Source organism: Emiliania huxleyi (assembly GCF_000372725.1).
Source record: "Emiliania huxleyi CCMP1516 unplaced genomic scaffold EMIHUscaffold_61, whole genome shotgun sequence".
NCBI classification, from domain to species: domain Eukaryota; phylum Haptophyta; order Isochrysidales; family Noelaerhabdaceae; genus Emiliania; species Emiliania huxleyi.
Genome location: NW_005197426.1, coordinates 229,650 through 249,361, shown reverse-complemented (window position 1 = coordinate 249,361; position 19,712 = coordinate 229,650). Strand labels below are relative to the sequence as shown.

General features: G+C 63.9%; 4 protein-coding genes across 4 annotated transcripts; 1 reads left to right on the top strand and 3 right to left on the bottom strand.

Moving 5' to 3' along the window:
- Positions 1 to 709: 709 nt before the first annotated feature.
- On the bottom strand, positions 710 to 1,339 carry EMIHUDRAFT_214437 (hypothetical protein; the record flags this gene model as incomplete). Its single annotated transcript, XM_005763966.1, has 1 exon — positions 710 to 1,339. One exon carries the CDS (start codon positions 1,337 to 1,339, stop codon positions 710 to 712), a length of 630 nt encoding a protein of 209 aa, XP_005764023.1.
- Positions 1,340 to 2,299: 960 nt separating this feature from the next.
- EMIHUDRAFT_214436 (hypothetical protein) lies at positions 2,300 to 3,251 on the bottom strand (the record flags this gene model as incomplete). The annotated part of the gene is made up of 3 exons (XM_005763965.1): positions 2,300 to 2,320; positions 2,395 to 2,901; positions 3,003 to 3,251. 3 exons carry the CDS (start codon positions 3,249 to 3,251, stop codon positions 2,300 to 2,302), a joined length of 777 nt encoding a protein of 258 aa, XP_005764022.1.
- Positions 3,252 to 9,675: 6,424 nt separating this feature from the next.
- EMIHUDRAFT_104656 (hypothetical protein) lies at positions 9,676 to 13,784 on the top strand (the record flags this gene model as incomplete). The annotated part of the gene is made up of 9 exons (XM_005763964.1): positions 9,676 to 10,203; positions 10,392 to 10,457; positions 10,552 to 10,615; positions 10,750 to 10,853; positions 10,939 to 11,018; positions 11,144 to 11,204; positions 11,547 to 11,830; positions 12,087 to 12,280; positions 12,427 to 13,784. The coding sequence occupies 9 exons, from the start codon at positions 9,676 to 9,678 to the stop codon at positions 13,782 to 13,784; spliced, it is 2,739 nt and encodes a 912-aa protein (XP_005764021.1).
- Positions 13,785 to 18,390: 4,606 nt separating this feature from the next.
- Positions 18,391 to 19,284, bottom strand: EMIHUDRAFT_437573 (putative pyruvate dehydrogenase E1 component beta subunit). The gene is made up of 3 exons (XM_005763963.1): positions 18,961 to 19,284; positions 18,798 to 18,886; positions 18,391 to 18,705 (listed from the first exon to the last, which is right to left on the bottom strand). Exons 1-3 carry the CDS (start codon positions 19,210 to 19,212, stop codon positions 18,564 to 18,566), a joined length of 483 nt encoding a protein of 160 aa, XP_005764020.1. The 5' UTR covers positions 19,213 to 19,284; the 3' UTR covers positions 18,391 to 18,563.
- Between the last annotated feature and the right edge of the window lie 428 nt (positions 19,285 to 19,712).

Here is a 19,712-nt window from a genome sequence, read left to right as displayed (position 1 = left end):
AGGTGCTCGGGCAGCGTGAAGCCGTCATCAAGGCGCTGATGGAGCGGCTTGAGGCGGCGGCGGGCGCCGCTTCTCCCGGCGTCAGGGCGCTGCTCGAGCGCGGGCAATCCCAGCCCGAGGCGGCGAGGGCGGCCACGCCAGCAAAGTCCTTTTTCGAGCGCCTCTCCGCCTCAACCTTCTCCGGCCTCTCCCCCAAGTTTGGCCTGTGAGGCCAGCGCAGAGCCCCTGCAGCCCACTCGTGCTGCAGGTGTGCGCAAGACGAGCGAGGGGTACAGTCGCGGTGTGCAGTGCCGGCTGCCGCGCTGCGCGGCCCGTGAGTTGACAGTTGGTCTGTCGACTGTCGTGTCCTATGCATGTGACCTTGCATGTGTGAGTATTTCGGGGTGGTGTGTGGAGCGCGTCTAAAGCTTATGCTTTTGGTTATGCTCGCGTCCCCGCAGCAGCGCGCGGACCGACCGCAGGTCCGACACACACGACACAGCTCACAGCACACAGGACACACAGCGCCCCCCCAGCCCGCGCCAGGCCCGCCTGAGCTGACCAACCACGCAGCCGACGACAGGAGAGTCGACACGCCGACGCGCGCAGCAGTCTTCAGCGCACACGCGCCCAAAAGCCAAAGCGCAAAAGCACAAAATCAGGAGCACGCTCGGGGAAGACCGCTCAAGCGCGAAGCCGGGCGGGATGGACGTGCAGAATTTTGGCGCGCTCACTCACTGCTCTTGGCTCGGTGCCGATAGACGAAGAGCATCCCTGAGTCATCCATCGAGAGGTTCTGAAGCCCTGCGTCCACCCACTGCGAGGCCTCCTCGACGAGCGCTGTGGTCCGGCCATTTTCGACGTCAGGGAAGCGAAACAGGTTGGAGACAACGACGGCGTCGACTGGCAGCTCTCGCGTCAGCTTCGCCTCGAGGGCGACCATGATGGACGGCACGCCGTACACAAAAACCAGGTCCGCGTCGGAGAGGTCCGCGTCCCACAGGGAGCAGAGACGAAAGTGCTCACCACGGGCGAGGACAGACTGCATGCGCGCAAATAGGACGAGAGCAGGATTGAGCTCGTAGCCCGTCGCTCGAGCAAAGTGGCCGTTTCGCACCGCAGCGCGCACGAACGCGCCGCCGCCGCTGCCCAAATCCACAGCGTGCTGCCTTCTCCGCACATGGCTTTGCAGCACGCCACCCCTGCCAAAAATGGCGTCAATCTTGGCCTGCGCCGATGGCACAAAGGGTGCACCCTTCCGCCGCCATGCCGTCACAAACGAGTATGCGAAGACGGCGTTGACGGCTGTGCCAGCGGCAAGGGCCAGCTCGGATCTGCCGACCCTTGCCTCGTTCCCCATTTGGCTATGGCCAAAGTCTAGTCCGTGAGTCTTCCACACCGCGAACAAAAGAATTTTATAGGCACGCGCCTCGCACGATACTGGGCACGGGACTGGCGCGCACTGACATTACACAGGTTCCACAGACAACAAAAGAATGTAGGTTCTTTATAGAACAGGAGAAAATGTATGTTGATATATGACAGGAGAAAAGACGAGCACTTGTTGTGTGTTGTGTGTTGTGGTGGTGTGCGGTGTGTGGGGTGTGTGTGCGTTGTGCGTTGCGTGTTGCGTGTTGTGCGGCGCTGCGCGAGCGCGGGTGGCCCCCTCCCCGCCCTTGGGCTTGGCCGCCGGGCGGACGACCGGACCGCGGCTTGGCGCGGCGAGCGAGGCCGACCACGGGGATGGGGGCCGGTGAGGATGGATAGCGTTCGTGTTGTTGGGCTCATGAACGGGAGGGCAGCACCCCCCGGTGGCGCTCCGGCCGGTGTGCGCTTGGGCACGTGGAGTTGGATTCGGGTACTTTGCTGGTATGGTATCTGTGAATAAGTGGAGTATTTACTTTTCAAGGACACACAGGTTCGACACAGGTACGCCACAGTACCAAAAGAGGCACAGATCCCCATCCCAAACGCGGAGAGCATAGTGGCAGCAAACAGTGCGCATTCTTGAGCAGAAGGACAAGATTAAGAAGCACACCAAGGAAGGGGAGACCGCCCAGCCCCATATAAAGATCGCTTCCAGCATGCTGCATGGGCGACGAATAGCCGGTGGGGCCGGTGGGAGATGCGACGCGGCGAGATTCGTTTTCGTCGCGCTTGAAAGAGCGGCGGCGGCTCGATCGCGCCGGGGTGTTGCAGAGGGTATGGGAGGAGGGGTGTGTGTCAGTGTGAGGGGTGTCCAAAGCGCAAAGGGCAAAGCGCAGAGCGTCGTCTTTTGCCTTTGAAAGTTGAACAGCTCCTTTTGCCCCGGGCAGCAGTCTCACACATCTTTTATACTCATCTCTTTCCGGCCGAGGCGGGGCGGTGAGCGTGCGCGCGCGCCGATGATGCGGTGCGTGTGTGACGGTGCTCCACCCACTTGAAGCGCAGGTAGACGTTGCTCCAATTTGCTGCGCCGCTCGTCTTCCGTCTGTACAAATTGGCATTTTCCTCCTTGTCCTTCGATTGCGACGTTCTGTTCGCCCCCGCCCGGAGATAGTGGATCGCCGGCCATGACCGGTTCACTGTGATGGTGACGCGCGGTCTGTGATGGCCCAAGCGGAACCACGTGTGCGGGTCGGTCCAGCCGTAGTGGCCGACGAAGTCCTCGTCACATCCGCCCGCCTGCCAGTAGAGATCCCTCCGCATCATGGCAAACGCGGGATGCAACTGGGGTCTGCCCTTGGGTTGCCAATCGCGCATAAACTTGAACACGCGAGTTGGACTGATTGCTGGGTCCAGCACTGTGGGCAGCACGGCGGCCGCCAGCTTTGGCGGCACCGCGTAGTCCAAGTCAGCGATGATAACCCAGCACCCGCTTGCTCTGTGCATCAGAAGATTTCGCCCGCCCCCGATGTTCCAGGCGAGCTTGGGCGGAAGCACCTGCAGCCGTGGGGATCAGTACAGAGGCAAGCTCAGCCGGGTCGCCCATCCCAACCAAGGGCGCGGCTTGGATTCTGGCCGTTTTCTGGCCGGCGGCGCACCCTGAGGATAGATAACGAAAGAGGCACTCGCCCAAGCCTGTGCAGCTGCGCCAGGACATTGTGCGCCTGCATGTGCTCGGAGGAACCGTCGTCGATGACTACGAACTCGAAGCGCGACTGAACCGACGCCGGATACTGCGCCCAGATGCCAAAGTGGAGGCGGAGTGGCGCCGGGTCGTTGTAGTAGAGCACGCCAAGCGTCACGAGGTTCGCGTTGCAAACGCGTGCGAGCTCTGGCGGCTTTGCCATGTGCCCGACGGGGCTCAGGTGCGTGGCCGAGGTCTGCGGCGGCGACCATGCGGGCTCGAGTCTCCACTCCAAAACCTTCGTCGGCGGCGGTGCCATCATAGTCGTTGCGTCGCCTGCGCTGGGGGCTGTGCTTCTCCGTGTCCAGATAGAGAAGCGCGCCTGGGACGCGAGCTCCCCCAACAGGGGACGAGTCCGCACCCACACGGACGGACGGATGGATGAAACGTTCGTCCGCATGAAGAGCAGCTACGGGACACCGGCGCCAAATGCGGACTGGACAGCACCGGTGCCAAACAAATGAACCACGACGACACACTAACACACGTGCCGGTCGACTCGCATCGGTTGCCTCCATGAATGAACGGCGGAGCTATTCTCGCGTCCATCCACACCACACACACACACACATGCCTGGCTCCAACGTGGACACGCACATAGCTGGGCATTCTGTCACGCATGGCATTAGATAGAAGTTTTATCTCTGGGCTCCGAAAAGTGCTCCGAAAAAGGCATCTCTAGCAGCGTCGTTACGCATGCGCCCTCCCCTCCTGGGAGCAAAAGAAAGACAGAAAGAAAACTGGGAGCACCCTCGGCGCGTACTGGCACTAACGTCCTCTCATCCCTCCTTTTATGTTTTCTTTCTTTCTTTTCTGGCACTAATGCCAGTCCGCAGTCGCCACACACACGCACAGTCTGTCCCCACACGCCACAGCCTTGCCTCGTGTCTTTCACCTTTGTCGTAAATAAAACGGACACCTCTACTAGGAGATGGGTAAAAAGAAACAGCTCGGTCAACGCGTGCGGTCTTTGTGCCCAGCCCCAGGGCGTTCTTTGTGGGTGTGGTCGGCGACTAGCCGGGGTCACCGGGCCAGTGCTTGCACTTTGAATGCCGTGGGGTTTTTTGTGGGGGGCTTCTGCCCGTGTCCCTCTGGGGGAGGCGACGGCCCCCGGAGGCACCGTGCGCCGCGCAGCAGTGCGGAAACGGGGCTCCGTCTCTACTAGTCTCCAGCACCGACTTCCCGATCTAAGCCGGTCTATTAGAGGGAAGATTTGGAGAGATCTCGAGGAGTACACACAGATAGACCCTCCAACCATAAGAAAACTCCGACCTGATCGGTCGTACTGACCGCCGACTGATCACTCCAAAAATCAGCAGACAGGCCGACGTCTGCACGCGGCCGGCCGGGCGAGAGGCTTGACACGATGCGACCCTGCGACCCTGATGCTGCTGCTCTAGCTATCAGACATGCACTGCTGACTGCTGCCACAATGTGCGACCTGTGCTGGCCCACTTGGCGGCCTTCCCGGTCGGTGGTGAGGCGCAGTTCAGAGCTGTCGATGGCGCGATGCCGCACTGTCTGGTCCCACATTGGTGACGAGACCACCACGTTTGCCGGTCCAAGAGAGAGGCACCGGCGCTGTCCTGAGAAGGTGCGTGGTCCCTCTTGACTGCCCATGCGCGCGAGGCTGTGTAGGCATAGCCTCGAGAGTGCCAGCAGCCGATCCGAGGCAGTTTGTGACGCGCATTGCGTCAGAAGCGTGCACGCGCTGGAAGGACACCTTCCTACTGGCCGTACGATCAGGTCGTCACTGAATGCTTGATACTAAGGCCGCGAGCTATGCAGGTGGTCAATTGTGCAGCAGGGCACGGTCAGCAGCGCCGACAGGCTGTCGCAAGGCGTGATAGCATGGCCAATACGCCGAATTCCCAGGAAAACAAGTAAAAAATCGGGCAAAAAGAAAAAACTCCCAAAAATCGGCGCCTGCGGCGGGCCATGGGAACACATATCCCCCCCGCATGGGTACCCCCTACCTAGGCCCCCCGCCTCCCCCCAGAGCCGTGTCCGGGTGTGGAGAAAGGCGAGGGTCGCCCTCCGCCTTAGACATACAATTCACCTTTACCTTATACCTTAGCCTTACCTTAGGCTTAGCCGGGGGGTCGTCCTCACGATGGGGGACTACCGACTAGCACTAGCCGTCTTCCACATGGATCTCATGGTCCCTCCGGCGCTCGGGCTCGGGTCCCTTTTTTGCTCCACGATTCGTGGTACTTGTAGAGTATCTCTCGATCTCTCGTCACTCGTGTGCTGTTTTTATTGAATCAATATTATATCATGTAGTGATGTGTCGAGCTGTATACTACCTACACTGTCCCACTGCCACTCCGCACTCGCGTATCGGATACAGTTACGGTACCGCACACACCGACACACGGTGTGGCCTGCCAGACATGCCTCGAACAACACAGTCACATGGTAGGCGTCAGCGGCGGCCGCCCTTCTCCTTTCTGCCGCCCTTTTTGCCGCCCTTTGCGCCACCGCCACCCATCCTCGGCTGGAGTACCTCCTTCGTGTTTTCTTGTTTTTTACTTGACCGCGCAGCCTGCGCGAGACTCTCCCGCGCGTCCGGGGTGTCCACAAGACCTCGCGCCGCCGCCGCCGCCGCCGGGGCGGGGACCTCTCACACTCGCTCTCTCCGGAGAGAGCGAGTCTCACTCTCCAGTCTGCGCGCCGCAGAGAGAGCCGCGGGGCTTTTTTATGCAAACATGCACACGGGACGGCCTGCGCAGCCTCTAACTATGTTCGGACTGTCGCGAGGACTGGACACCAGAGAGAGCAACACCCGCCAGGCCTACAGACCAAACATGCCTCGCACCGCGTCGGCAGCTGACGAGCCACCCTCAGGCTTGGGCTGGTCTACGCTGCGGTGCGCGCGAGGGCCTGCGGTCGCCGACTTCCTTGCGGCGAGGCGCCCGATTTTAGCACGATATGCGTCGGGCTTGTAGCGCGCACCATAGACCAGCAGCATCACGGCAGATTTCGGTCGCTTGCTGATGGCGGTGCCCTTCCCTCCTTGATGCTGGCGCAGACGGCCTGGTCGCGAGTTGCACGCCTCGATGGCCTGGCGCTCCATCGTGTCGAGGACGTCGGCAAGGCTGATGGCCTCGAGGTACTCCTGCTGGTTGAGGAAGCCGCCCTTTCGGATGGTCGCCTCGCCGAGGGGCTTGGCCATGGTGCGATACATCGCCCGCTTGACGTTGTCGAGGGCGAGCTCGGCCTCGAGATCGACGCCCGTGCCCAGCTCGCGGCACCAGTAGGCCAGCATCGCGGACGCCTGGAAGACGTTCGCCTCGACGACGCTCCCCGGGTCGCGCGCCTGCAGCAGCACGTTGTAATCTCGGGTAATCTCGGGTAATCTCGGGTAATCTCGGGTCGCGCGCCTCCCCCGCCGCGTCCAGCGCGGCCATGGCGCCCTTGACCGTCGCCGCGCTCGCCTTGGCGGCGTCCTTGGCCCGAGCCTTGGCGGCGGCGGCGACCAACGGCGCGAGCGCCGCGCACAGCTGCGCCTCGGTCGTCTCGCCGCGCGCCAGCTCGTCCGTCTTCGCGTCGGCTTGCGCCTCCGTGAGCACGCCACGCTTCAGCGCGAGGCCGAGCGTCGTGTCGAGGTCATTGGGCGCCTCGGGCGCGCCGCCGTCATCCAGGCCGCTGTTTGGGCTGCTGCCAGGCCGAGGAGGGCGCAGGCGCGGGGCGGTGGACGAGCGCGAGTGTGAAGAAGACCCAGCAGTCGCGGCCGGCGCGGTGGGCCGCGAGCTGTGACGGCGGCGGCAGCTTGGCCGTCGCGACCATCTGCGCGACAGCGGCGGCGGCGGCGAGCAGCGCCGTCCACCCCCTGGGCTCGGCGCGCAAGTAGGCGGAGAGGCGCAGGCCGTCGACCGCGCCGAAGCCGCCGTCGGTGCGATCCCGCTGGCCGCGGAAGAGGCTCGTGCTGATAAAGTGCAGGTAGGAGACGCACGTGCCGCTCTCCCATCGCGCGGCAACCTCACGAGCCTCATCCTCCAGAGCCGACGTGAGGCCACGGTGCAGCCCGTGGCGCAGGGCCACCGCGTAGGCGGCCTCATTGTCGAGGCGGCCCAGCTCAGTGACGCGCTCGGCACCGGCGGCACAGTCGGCGAGCCGAGTGGCGCACATCGTACCGTCACGCACATCCTCCGCAGTCGGCGTGGACACCGGCTCTGTCGGCGTGGGCACGGACTCCAGATTGGCCGCTCGGACCAGGATGCTCTCGCCGTCGATCAGCCTGACCGCGAAGCGGCCCTTTTCCTCGTTGAAGGCCATGACCCTGCCGGTCACGCCATTGAGCGCTGGCTTGGCCTGGAGGCCGACGATGCGGACCGTGGAGCCGCGGCCCAAGCTCGTCGAAGAATGCGCCTCGTGTGATCGGCGCGATCCCGGCGCTTGCGTACTGTTTGTTGAGATCATCGACCAGACTCGTGTCGGTGAGATTCGCGTCGCGGAGGAACTCCTTGGCGACGAGATCTTCCGCGCGATCGCCTACTGCTGCGAGGGGCATGCTTCACTTGTCAGCAAGATGTCAGTCGATGTCAGAGTTCCTAGGCGGCAATGAGAAAGCAAGAACAGAACGCACTCTCATGACAACTGCTTTTTTCTTTGCGATCCGAAAGAAAGACAACTGCTTTTTTCTTGCACAAAGCATCCGCGTCGGCCTGAGCGAGTAGAGGCCCCGCCCACCCAGGGAACCCCTGTCGAGGGCTCTGGGGCTCTGCTCCAAGAGACCTCGAGAGGCGTCGCTGGTGTGCCTCTACTCGCCCGCGCGGATGGAGTCAGCTCCGTCCGGGGGGTGCTGGCCACCAACGGATGCTGCCTCCCCTACCAGAAAGCAGCTGACCAGCAGAAAAAATCCAAGAGAGGGGTTGGGGGGCGGGAGAATCCAAAAAAGCCGTCCAAAAAGCCAGAAAAAGCCAGCGAGCCTCCCGTTACGCGATTGCTCGCGAAGCGCAGCATGATGCGTGGCCAGCTTGGGAGGCTGCCGCCGCTGTCAGAGGCGGCCGCCACTGTGAGGTCTCGAGGGCCGACCGGCCGGGCGAGCATCCGCGCTGCCGACGACGTGCTCGAGACTGGCCTTCAGAGCGACGAGATTCTCGCATGCTTTGAGGAGGCGCTCGGCGAACGGCAGCCAGAGATGGGAACGGATGCTGCAGCAGGGCGAGAGGCGAACGCCGAGAGTGCGGAGGCCGCACCGCGACTCGAGGCTGCAGCAGAGCAGCAGCGGGAACATTCCCTGCTTGCACCGACCGGGGGGCGCGGCGTTGAGCCGGTGCTGCCAGACCCGGTGCCTATGCTGCATACGAATTCCGGTGGAGGGCGCAGATCGTGCGAGCCAGATGCCGGCGAAATCCTCCCCCTGACTGAGCCGGACGGGCCATCTGTGGCACCGGTGGGCAGGAAATCCGTGGGCCACAGGGGTCAAATATTCGGTTTTGGCCGAGTCATAACAGCTGTTATGAGGTTGTTATGCTGGCTGTCATAAAAACCAGTGGGAGGTGTTATGAGTGCTATGAGGTGTTATGAGGTGTTATGAGGTGTAAAAAATCCCAGCAGCTGCCAACCGACGCGACTCAAGACTTAAGTTTGATGGCTGACCAGCGCCTGTGTAGCACATGCGTGAGCACTGGTCACCCGCTAGGCAAATATCCGGGAGTGGACTTCAACTACGCCCGCAAAGGTGGGACAGAATGTAACACATGCCAATCCTGGAAGCGGAGGATGGACAAAATCCCACGCCCGCGCGCGCCAATCGGCGAGCTGCTCGGCACACTACTTCGCCAGCCAGCGCGCTGATTGCCCTCGCCCTCCTCGCGCCCCCACCACGGGAGAGGAGAGAAAGGAAGAACAGCGGCCGACGCCGACACTTTGAGATGGGCACGGACACGCCGCTGCTTGAGCACCAGCAGAGGGGACACACCCCGCTCGGGCACGTCGTCCTGCAAATCCGAATGGGTCGAACGGGAGTGCTGGGCTGGGTTTTTAGGCATTGTGGGGTTGGCACTCCCATCGACCCTCATGACCTCCTGCGGTCTCTGAGGTGGACACCAGTGGGTGTGGGACCACAACCAGGATACACTCGAAGGCTGGGAAGCAGTAGAGGTCGATACTCGACGCGTCCCACATGGTCTGTGTCGCTGTCGGCGCGCTGTCGACAGGACGTCGAGCGACACCGGTGGCAGTGCCACCCAGGAGTGGTCGGGCGGTCTCCCGTCATGAGAGAGCCACCATGTGATCCGTATGATGATTTCTGACAACCGCGTCAGTCAACTTTTGTCACAGTTCCCGCTCTGAGAGGAGCTGCGGGTCAGTTCGACAGCTGCGAGCTGGAGCTGTGTCGCCGGCGTGCGGCGGCCTGCCTCCGGAGGTGCCTCTGAGGTGGAGATTTTTTGGCCACCGTGAGAGAACGCGTTCGAATTTTCACTCCGGAACTTCAACTCTGCACGCGCACCGGCCAGGGCTGCAATAGTGCCAGTGAGGCGGAGGCGCGAGTCGGAAGACGGAACGGGAAGGCCGCGACAAAGCCGCTGTAGAGGAAGACGGAAACGAGTAGACGCTCTTCGTCGTCGTCGTAACAAGCAATGTCGTCGGGCGAGGAGCCTCCGCTCCTGCCAACTCCCTCCACATTTTCTGACGGGCTCGCGCCGACCCGCATCGTGGTGGCGTGCACCTTCGACCCGCTCGGTCTGCAAGGGCCGCTGCACGTCTGGCTCCACTCGCTCACCGGCCTGCGCTGCGAGATCAGCTGGGTCGGCTACGGAATGGTCCTCGACGCCGTTGCCGACGCCAGCAGCGCGTGGGGCTCCAACGACGGCGGGCTCAACGTGCTTCTACTGCGGTGGTGCGACATGCGTCGCGCAAACTACTCGGCGCTTGAAGACGCCGCGGCGCTGCTGCTCGAGGCGCTGCGAGCCTCCATCGCCAGGCGAGGCGCGCCGACGCTCGTCCTGCTGCCGCCGCCGGCTGCCGACGGCGACGGCGGCGAGGCGGCGACGGCGCTCACAGCCGAACTGCGTGCCATCGGCGGCGCCTGCGTCGTCGTGGACAGCGGCGAGCTGCGCGGCGCGCTCGGATCGCTGCGTCGCTTCCACTCGCCGTTTCTCGACCAGGTGGCAAGCACACAACACGCGCACACACCGCTCACCCTCGCGCACACACCGCTCACCCACGCGCACCGGGCCTCGCACTGTCGCCGCCGCGGGGAGCTACCGCCTCCGAGGGAGAGACTTTCCCTCTCTCCACGCCGGCAAGGCCTCCGCGTGTGTGGAGAAGCTCGCCTCGCCTCGCCTCGCCTCAGGTTGCGCACTCTCCGTACTCGCCCGAAGCGTGCAGCGTCTTTGCGGCGAGCATCAGCCGCGAAGTGGTGCGGTGGCGCGCGCCGAGGAAGAAGGCGGTTCCGCCTTGAGCTGCGGCTGCACCGGGGCACGTCACGGACCTGTCCGAGACACGTCCCACAGGTGTACTGCCTCGACTGCGACAACACGCTGTGGGGCGGCGCCGTCGGAGAGCTCGGCCCACACGGTGCGCGAAAAGCACGCACCATGGGCGAGGGAGCGCCGGGCACACTCCACGCCGTTGGGCCAGCACGCACACATGGCCAGAAGACCGCCGAAGGACTTTACGATGGACGCCTCTCGGATCGGCAAACCGAACAGGTGTGGCGCTCAGCGACGCGTTTCTGGCGGTGCAGCGGCGGTTTGTGGAGAGGCAGCGGCGTGGCGCGCTGCTCTGCCTCGTCTCTCGCAACGTCGAGGAGGACGTGCGGGCGGCGCGCCTCGAGCTGCACTGCCTCGAGCTTCTCTTCCTGGACCTCTCCCCGACCTTTCCTGGAGCCGACCCGGCAGGTGCTGCGCGAGCGGCGCGACGAGCTGCTGCTGCGCGACGAGCACGTCGTCGCCATCCGCGCCGCGCCAGACATGCGCAAGTCGTCCGGATTAGCCGAGATCTACCCGCGATCTACCCGAGATCACCCGAGATGCCCGTCGAGCTCCCTACCTTCAACTACCTTCAAGGACCTCTCGCAGGAGCCTTCTCCGAACTCTCCTGTAGGTCCGCCGCTGTCCTCGACCTCGCAGCGACCCTCTGTCTCGACGCCGCCGCCTTTACGTTTGTGGACGATTCGCCCTTGGAGTGCGCCGACGTGGCGGCGCGGGCAGCGCCGCGCGGCGTGGCAGTCGTGCACGTGCCTCGCGAGCCAGAGGCGGTCGCATGCTCGAGATTAGCCGAGAGGAGCCGAGAGGAGCCGAGGTGAGCCGAGGTGAGCCGAGGTGAGCCGAGGTGAGCCGAGAGGAGCCGAGGGGAGCCGAGAGGAGCCGAGAGGAGCCGAGGTGAGCCGAGGTGAGCCGAGAGGGGCCGAGGGGAGCCGAGAGGAGCCGAGGTGAGCCGAGATTCCTTCGCTGCGTACTTGGACAAGCGCGGCGAATCTCGGCTCAGCTCAGCCCCTCTCGAGCAGGCCATCGCCGCTTACCTGGACGCGTGCTGGGCGCTCGACGAGCCGCCGCCGGCCACCTCGACGGGCGGTCCGGCGGCGCCGACGGCGGAGGATCTCGCACGCACCGCTCTCTACCGACAGCTCGACGAGCGGAAGAGCTTCGTGTCGTCGGCGGCGGCTGCCTCGTCGATGGACGCGTTCGCCGCCTCGTTCAACTTGCGTGTCGACATCGGCTTGCTCGACGAGGAGGCGGCGGAGCGGGCCGCGCAGCTGACGGAGCGGACTAACCAGCACAACGCGTGCAAGTGCGCGCGCGCGCGGCTGTCCGCACTAGCGCTCGCGACAGCACGTGGTCGGATGTCTTCCAGCATACTCCCAGCGCTAGGTACAGTCTCGCCTTGTGCTCCCGCGATGCACCGAGCACACTGCACCGCGTGCCCAGGTGCGCGCTCTCGGCGCCGCGGCTGCTGCGCTGCACGCGCGGGCGCACGTGCCCCGCCGTCGACGCTGAGCGACCGGTTCCTGGACCTCTCCTTGACCTTTCCTGGAGCTTTCCCGTAGGTGCCTCACCGTCGACGCGAGCGACCGGTTCGGCCACCACGGTCTCATCGGGCTCATCGTGCTCGACGGGGCCGCGACGGTGGATGCAGGGTCGAGCAGGGCGAGTGGTGCCGAGGCGGAGGCGGAGGGGGGAGGGGAGGAGGAGCAGGGGGCGGAGGAGGGAGGGGCGGAGGAGCAGGCGGCGGGGGCGGAGGGTGGGGCGGGTGGGAGCAGGCGGGTGCTGCACGTGCGCTGCTGGCTGCTCTCGTGCCGCTCGTTGCATTTGGGCATCGAGCACATGATGATGAACACTGATTAACACTGATTAAAACTAATTTAAACTGATTAACACTGATTAAAGGCATCGAGCACATGATGATGCGACACGCCGCGGGGGTCGCTGCAGAGCGCGGTGCCACGCACCTCGGCGTGCACTGGCGCAAGGCCGACCGAAACGAGCCGGCGGCCGCCTTCCTCTTCTCGCTGCCGGGCGTCCGGTTCGCGCCGGCGGAGACGGAGGCGGGCGTGGCGGCTTTGGGGCTCGGGGCGCTCGACCGCGAAACGCTCGAGGCGGGGGCGGAGGAGGCCGGAGGCGGCGAGGCGGCGCCGCCGCTGCCTCCACCCGTGCTCGCGCGACCGGCGGCGGTGGATTTGGAGGACGCGGCGGCGGTGGAGGGTGCGGTGGAGCTCGCTGTGGCATCCGCCGTCGACGCAGGCCGGCGTCCAGCACTCGTCGACTTCCCTCCTCTTTCCGCGCTCGAGTGCGTGCCGGCCGCAGCGCGCAGGCAGCTCGTGCGGCGCCTCAAGTCGCGCGTGGCCAAGGCGCGCGGCGGCGAGCTAGCCAGGCCCGCGGCGCGGCTGGAGGTGGGCCTGCTGCTGCGCGGGCGTGTGGGCGGCGAGCTCTGCCGCCGCGGCGCAGGGTGCGCCCAAGCTGGCTGCCCCTTTGTGCACCCCGAGGGATGGACGGAGCCGCCTCCGACTTCAAAGGAGGAGCAGGCGGCCGCTGCGGCCGCCGCGGCGGCGGCCGACGCAACGCGGCCCGGAGGCCGACCGCGCGACCCAACGTACGGGCAGATCTCCCAGTACCGCAAGTTCGAGCGGCCCGAGGCGGGCGTGGTTCTGATCCCGGTGGAATCGGCCGCCGCCGCCGCCGTCAGCTTCGCCTCGCCCCTCGCCTCGGCGGCTTCCGCCGCCACCGCACGTCAGCCGCAGCCGCAGCCAGATGCTTCCGCCGCCGCGTCGCTGCCGTCCGCTGAGCAGTCGCCGCCGCCGCCGCCGCCGCCGCCGCCGCCGCAGCAGCAGCAGCAGCAGCAGCAGCAGCAGCAGCAGCGGTCGGGCTTCGAGTCGAAGTCAGCCCTCGCACTACACGCAGACACGTATCACAGCCTGGCCGAGAGCCTCTCCTCACGGCCGCGCCAGCTGCACGAGTGGGTGGCGAGGGAGAGCGCGGCGACGCACGAGCTGCCCGAGGCGTTCCGAGAGGTGTGGGCGCAGTACGAGGAGCGCGCGGGCGGCGAGAAGGGCGGAGGAAGAGGAGGCGCCGGGAATGAGGGGGCGGAGGGCGGCGGCGTGGCGGTGGACGAGGAGGCTGGGCTCGACGTGGAGACGCTGCACGCGAGGCTGCGGCGGCGCATGCGCCACTCGATGCACGTCATCCTGCAGGATGCCAACCCGGACAGCTACTACAGGGACGTCGTGCACCCCGCGACGGTAGACTAGTGGTAGATTGTGCCGCGATAGCCGATCGAATTGAGCGCGAGTGTGTGCATGTGCATGTGAGTGCACACACTCGACGTCGTACTGTGTACCTTATTCTACGTCGAGGGTGGGTCTCAGCAGCCTAGTCAGCAGCAGCCTACGCAGTACGGCCTACGCCGGGCCCCCCCGGGGCGCGGGGGTGGAATATCGTTTGCTGTGGATCTTTTAGGATATACCTCTCGCGGACGCCGCGCGGTACGGCGTCGTACGCGTAGCGCTAAAATAATTTCAATATTATACTATGATTCATGAGAACCTCATAAATAAATAAAACGGACACCTCTACTAGGAGATGGGTAAAAAGGAACAGGTCCCCGCCCTGCGGTCTTTGTGCAGGGTTCTTTGTGGGTGTGGTCGGCGACTAGCCGGGGTCGTCCTCCCGATGGGGGACTAGCACTAGCCGTCTTCCACATGGTCCCTCGGGTCCCTGCTGCTCCTAATCTCGTCGTACATCCTCCTGCTGATCTCAGCAACATCCTGCTCCCTCCCTCGTCTCGCCCTGCGCGTCTGCTCCGCCTCCCCGTCGTCTGCCCTGCGTCGTCTGGTGACGGGTCCTCCAGAGAGAGCGGCAATCTCGCGGCGGAGGTCAGAGACTGCAAGCTCCGACCGCTCATGAGCCGGGCGGAGCAGCTTCAGCGCGACTCGTTCCCCACGCAGCGTGGCTGACTGAACGGTGCAAAACTCGCCGCTACCGAGAGGAAGCCGGTCGCTGAGAGCGTCCAGCTCGACCCTGCCGTTGCTCGGAGCAGTGAAGAACTGCGACGGCAGGCCGAGCCGAGCCGCCTGCTCCTGGAGCGGCGATTCTGCGTCCTTCGATGCCTGATCGTCGAGCGAGCTGGAGTCGCTCGAGGAACCGGCAACGCTTGTTGCCGACAAGGCCGGCGCCGACAGGGCCGGCGTCACAGACAAGGTTCGACGGGTGCTGCCAACATGCTGAAGCGGCGACGCCGACCCCGGGCGAGGACTGCCTTTGCTGGCATGACTGGCGGAGGCGGATTTCGCAGGTGCCGTCTTGGGCCTCGACTTTGCGAACAGGCCCATCTTTTGTGAGCTGCTCGCCGCCACACAAGCGCGCGGCGCCGCGCGTGTGTATGTCTACCCCAACGGCAAGCAGAGTCGAAGAACTTGCTTTTCAGGGACGCCGCCTTTCCCGCGCTGGAACAACTCATAAATGGCACCGAGGGCACCTAAATATCGCGGAGCTCCCGCCGTCCCCCCCCCAAGAAAGAAGAATCCGACCTGAAGTCGAGTCGCGTTTTCTTTCTTTCTTCTTCCCAGTTCGCGAGGCTAGGTGCCTCGAGCGAGAGAGGTGCACGGAAAAGAAGGTCCCACCCAACCCAATCAATACATGCACTCTGCATGTGCATGCACATGCGAACGAACAAACAAAACAAGTGAGTGAGATTTGGTTTTGTACGCGAAGCTTCCGTCCATTACCGTCCGTTACGGATGTTACGCCCTCGGGGGGGGGGGTATGCGTGTGGTCCTGCCGGTGCACCCATACCCTACCCCTCAAAAATCTCGAAACCTGCCTCATATTGGCCTTTCCGAGGGTTTCCGGCAACCCAGAGGGAAACCAGAGGGTCCCCAGCACTTTGCGTTTCCGGAAGTTTCCAGGGAAACCAGAGGGTGTTTGGCTTAGGGGACCCCTAGGCTTAAAAGGGTGGGCCCTGGGGCGCCTGCGGCTTAAACGGCTTAAAACGGGCCTAGGCCCATTTTAAGGCTGCCTGGGCCGCCGATTCCTTAAACGGTCTTAAACGCTTAAACGGTGCGGGAGAGCTCCCGAGGTCGATGGTCCGGGAGGCTCCCGGTAGACGCCGTAGGCCGGGAAGCTGGCTACAGTCAGCTAGCACGCGTCCCCTATGCAAGTATGGCTCCTGCCAGTGCACCAGACTTACAGATGTGTCTTCAGAGGCGGGTTTGTGCCCAATAACGGCAGTATTGGACAATTGGAGAAAACGGCGCGGAACCCAGCGACGCATGCCGGCGAGGCCGATTTTCTTAAACGGTCTTAAGAGAGGGACCCCCCGCGCCTGCAATCTCTTAAGCAAGTTAAGCCCCCAAACCTCCTCGTTTCTTAAAAGGTCTTAAAAAACCCCGGCCCTCAGAACCCTAGGGGTCCCCTAATCATCTCTCCTCATCTCACCTCATCTCGCCTCATTACGCCGCACGACGTGACCCGAGATCGACCCGAGATCGACCCGAGATTGACCCGGGATTGACCCGAGATCGACCCGAGATCGACCCGAGATTGACCCGAGATCGACCCGAGATCGACACGAGATCGACCAGAGGTCGACCCGAGAAGGCCCCTCTGGGGGGCAGATTGACTCAACAAGGCGCCCCAAAGCCCCCTCTCTGGGGGACCCCTCCCCTCCCACCCCGAGTGTCCGTGTCCTTCGCGAGTCACCGATGGGGAGCGGGGGGGGGGGGTGCGAAAACGAACAGGGGAGGCTGGGGAGGGGGGGGTCCACTCTGAAGACAGCCGACCGCGGAGGGGTTTTGTCCCACAGGGTTTTACCCTCCGCGTGAGGATCGGCGCGGCGAGGGGGTAGGTTCGAATTCGCCGCGCAACATTTCACCCCCACAGGACCCCGCCCTCCCCCCCTCATGGTCCCACCACCTAGAACCCCAATCTTAGGCTTCGCACCCCCTCCTTGCGCAGTGTCCCCCACTATGTGTCGCCGTTATCGGGGCACGCTATCCTGTGCAGTCAGGGCAAGTGGGGGCGGGGGGCACTCCCATCTCTCCTGTGTACGGGTGGTGACTGTCCCTAGTCTCGGAGGGGGGCTTGAAGGTAAGAATATTTTATTTTTTTAGGGGTCCCCTAATGTGTTTGGTGCTCCATTCTGTTTCTCTCGAGTTTCCCTCGGGAAACTCGCGAGTTTCCCTGAGTCTGAGAGCTGGTCTGGGGCAAAATCTGGGGCAAAATTGAGGAAATCGGCACGATACCCAGGTATTTTCCAGGTATACCGGGGTTTTCCAGGTATACCCGCAAAATACCCGGTATTTTGCCGATTTTGGCCCCAAAACAGCCTCAGACACGGCTCAGAGCCCCCCCAAAATGACGAATTCCACGGAGTTTCCCCGGGGGTTCCCGAGGAAACTAGAGGGTGTTGTAGGGAAACGAGCAGGAAACACGGAAAGGAAACCAGGTAGGGTGCGAGAGGAAACCCTCGGAAAGGCCAAGCCCCATACGCAAGACCAATCGTGCGGTAGGAGGTGCCGGAGGGCCCGACAAACACTCGCGAGTTTGCACGTACCCACGAACCGTCGGACTTTCGTTCGCAGCCTCACCGCGCGCCAGCCGGCGTCGTCCGTCGAATGCGCCACTCCAAAGAGCATAGTCGACGTCGCTACGCGGGAGCTCGACGTATATCGCCCCAACCAAAGGTGGCTCCGTATTGGCTGGCGATCGATGGGCATTTTGCAGCGGGTTCCGACTATTGGAAGGGTAGGGGCGCCGCGTTTAGGGATGGGGGGCCTAGGAGTGGTGTTGTACCATGCGGAATCGACCCTATCCAGTGCTCAAGCAAGTGCTCAAGTACCGGTGTGAGTTCGCTTGCAAAATTCTCTTGCACCTCGAGCGCAGAAGGCTGCCAACCTCCTCTCCGCCCAACGGCGTCGTCGGCCGCGCGCGTCACACAGCCATCCTACAGGCGCCGAGCTTGGCATGGCGCTTCTTCTGCTGTGCTCTTCAAGCGCCTGGGTGCTCCCGACCGGCAGCTCCGTCCGCCGCACCCTGCACTCGCCGCCACCATGTCGCATGGAGTATGGCGAGCGGTGCTACGAGGGCGCGATCGACCCGCTCCCCGAGAACGTCTTCGAAGTGCTCGTGCAGCGGCCGCTCGGGATCGGTTTCGAGGAGGACGGACCGATTATTGGCATGTCGGGCGTGTCGGTCAACCAGGTTGTAGAAGACAGCCACGCTGCGAGAGGCACGTCGGTGCTCCGTTGCGTCGAGGGCGAGAATACCGCGGTGCCGGGAAAGGTGATGGTGGGCGACAAGCTGGTCGGCGTGACGGCGATCCGCTTCAAGGGCAGCAAGTGGGAGCGCGAGATGTTTGACTGCCGGAAGTGGAGCTTTGACACCGTCGTTGACGCCATCGGATCAAACGAGGAAAAGTTTGTCAGTGATTTTGTGCTGCTGCAGTTTGAGCGGCGAGAGGATGGGGAGGGGTCCGAGACGGCCTGAGCTCCTGCAAACGCATGTGATGGATGACGATGCATGAGCTCGGCCGACATGCGTTCATGCCCATCGCGAACACAGCAGCTCGAGCAGCTCGCAGGATTGGAGCAGCGGCAGCAGCCCGCCGCAGCGCCAACCGGCCGCACCGCCTCCGCCGCGGCTCCGATGGCGTGGTCGCCGCGCCGTCGCCCAAACGCCCGCCCTTGATGTTTATTGTTCCTAGCGAGCCGTAGAGCGGCGAGGGGTTGTCGCCTCTCTGACGCGCGAGCACAACACACGGTCGCCCTGTTTCATTTAGCGATTAGCCGCATACAAGCTGCTTAAAAGAAAGTTGACGTAGTACGAGTTCCCCATATCTCACGTGTGCGCATTTTGCCATTGGACATTCTGATTCGCTCGAGAGACGAGAGACAAGAGAGGACGTGTTATCTTGTAAAACGAGCCGACCGGGCGCTCAAAAGGAGTTGGGAGTGCAAGAGCGGCCTGGTCGGGTCTGCGGGACGTTTGTCACCGCCACTGCGGCACTGAGAGGTTCGGGGAGCGCAACTAGGCTAGCTGTTGCTGCAAGAGGTTGCCTCCAGCCCGCTCACAAGGTACGCCTGCCACAGGAACTGTCCGCTCGGCACCTTCTTGATCGAAGGCACGTAGTTGGCAAAGGCGGCGACGTCGTCCGGGTCCTCGCAGATGACCGCGCTGCGTGTGCGGGCCGGCGGCGGCGCTCAGCGGGGGACGTGCGGCTGGGGCAGGGGTGGCTGGCAGAGGGCGCGCGCGGCGGGCGTGAGCACATTGGCTGGTCGGGCCCTGCGTCGGCCCCGACAGGGGCGAGGATCTTTGCCAGGAAGCCGTCCTCGATGCACTCGATCTCCATCACCACCTGCGTTGGCGGCGGAAAGCAGCGCACTCAGGCAGCGGGCAGGGCAGCAGCGAGGCTGTGCGGGCTCGGCGCACCACGGCGTCGGCCTGCTTCTCGGTCGCGTCGTTGCCGAGGAGCTCCGGACCTGTGATGGAGACCTGGAAGACGAGGTCGTACGGCGAGATGGCATCGCCGATCCCGATGTTCCACTGGTGCACCTTACCGGTGGTCATCGTGGGCGCAAGGCGCGGCATCGGCACGACCTTGTGCGGCGGGAGCGAGGCGGAGCAGAGGGAGCGCACGGAGCCGCACAGCCGCCGAGGCCACGCCCGCCGCGCCGCCCCCATAGCCGCAAGCTCAGGTGCCGTGTCGGCCAGACAGCAGGTCGCCGCAAGCCTCTGCCGAGGAGAGGACGCACGAGGAGATATAAAAATCCTGATGTCGGCCACGGTCGATCTTGACAAAGCACACAAGGGTTGTGTGTTTTCTTTCTTTCTTTCTTTCTGACAAAGCACACATGCGGGTACTTGACGGCGAGGGCCTCGAATGTGGGCGCAATCATCTTGCACGGCCCGCACCACACGACGCCGTGAAGTCGACGACCACAGCCTGGTTCTTTGCAGCCGCGTCAGCCAGCAGGGCGTGCCACTCCTCGGTAGTGGCGATGCTCCTCTTCTTGGCTTCAGCGCGTTCTCGAGGTTCTCGAGGTGGATATCCTTTGGGTAGCGACGCCGCGTTCGGGTCTCGCCGGGGGTTCGGACTGTTGGGGGTATCGGGCTGACTGTCCACGCCTCCAGCCGACAGGGCCATATGCCCGCTCCCTCGCCCCACCGCCGGCCGCCTTACT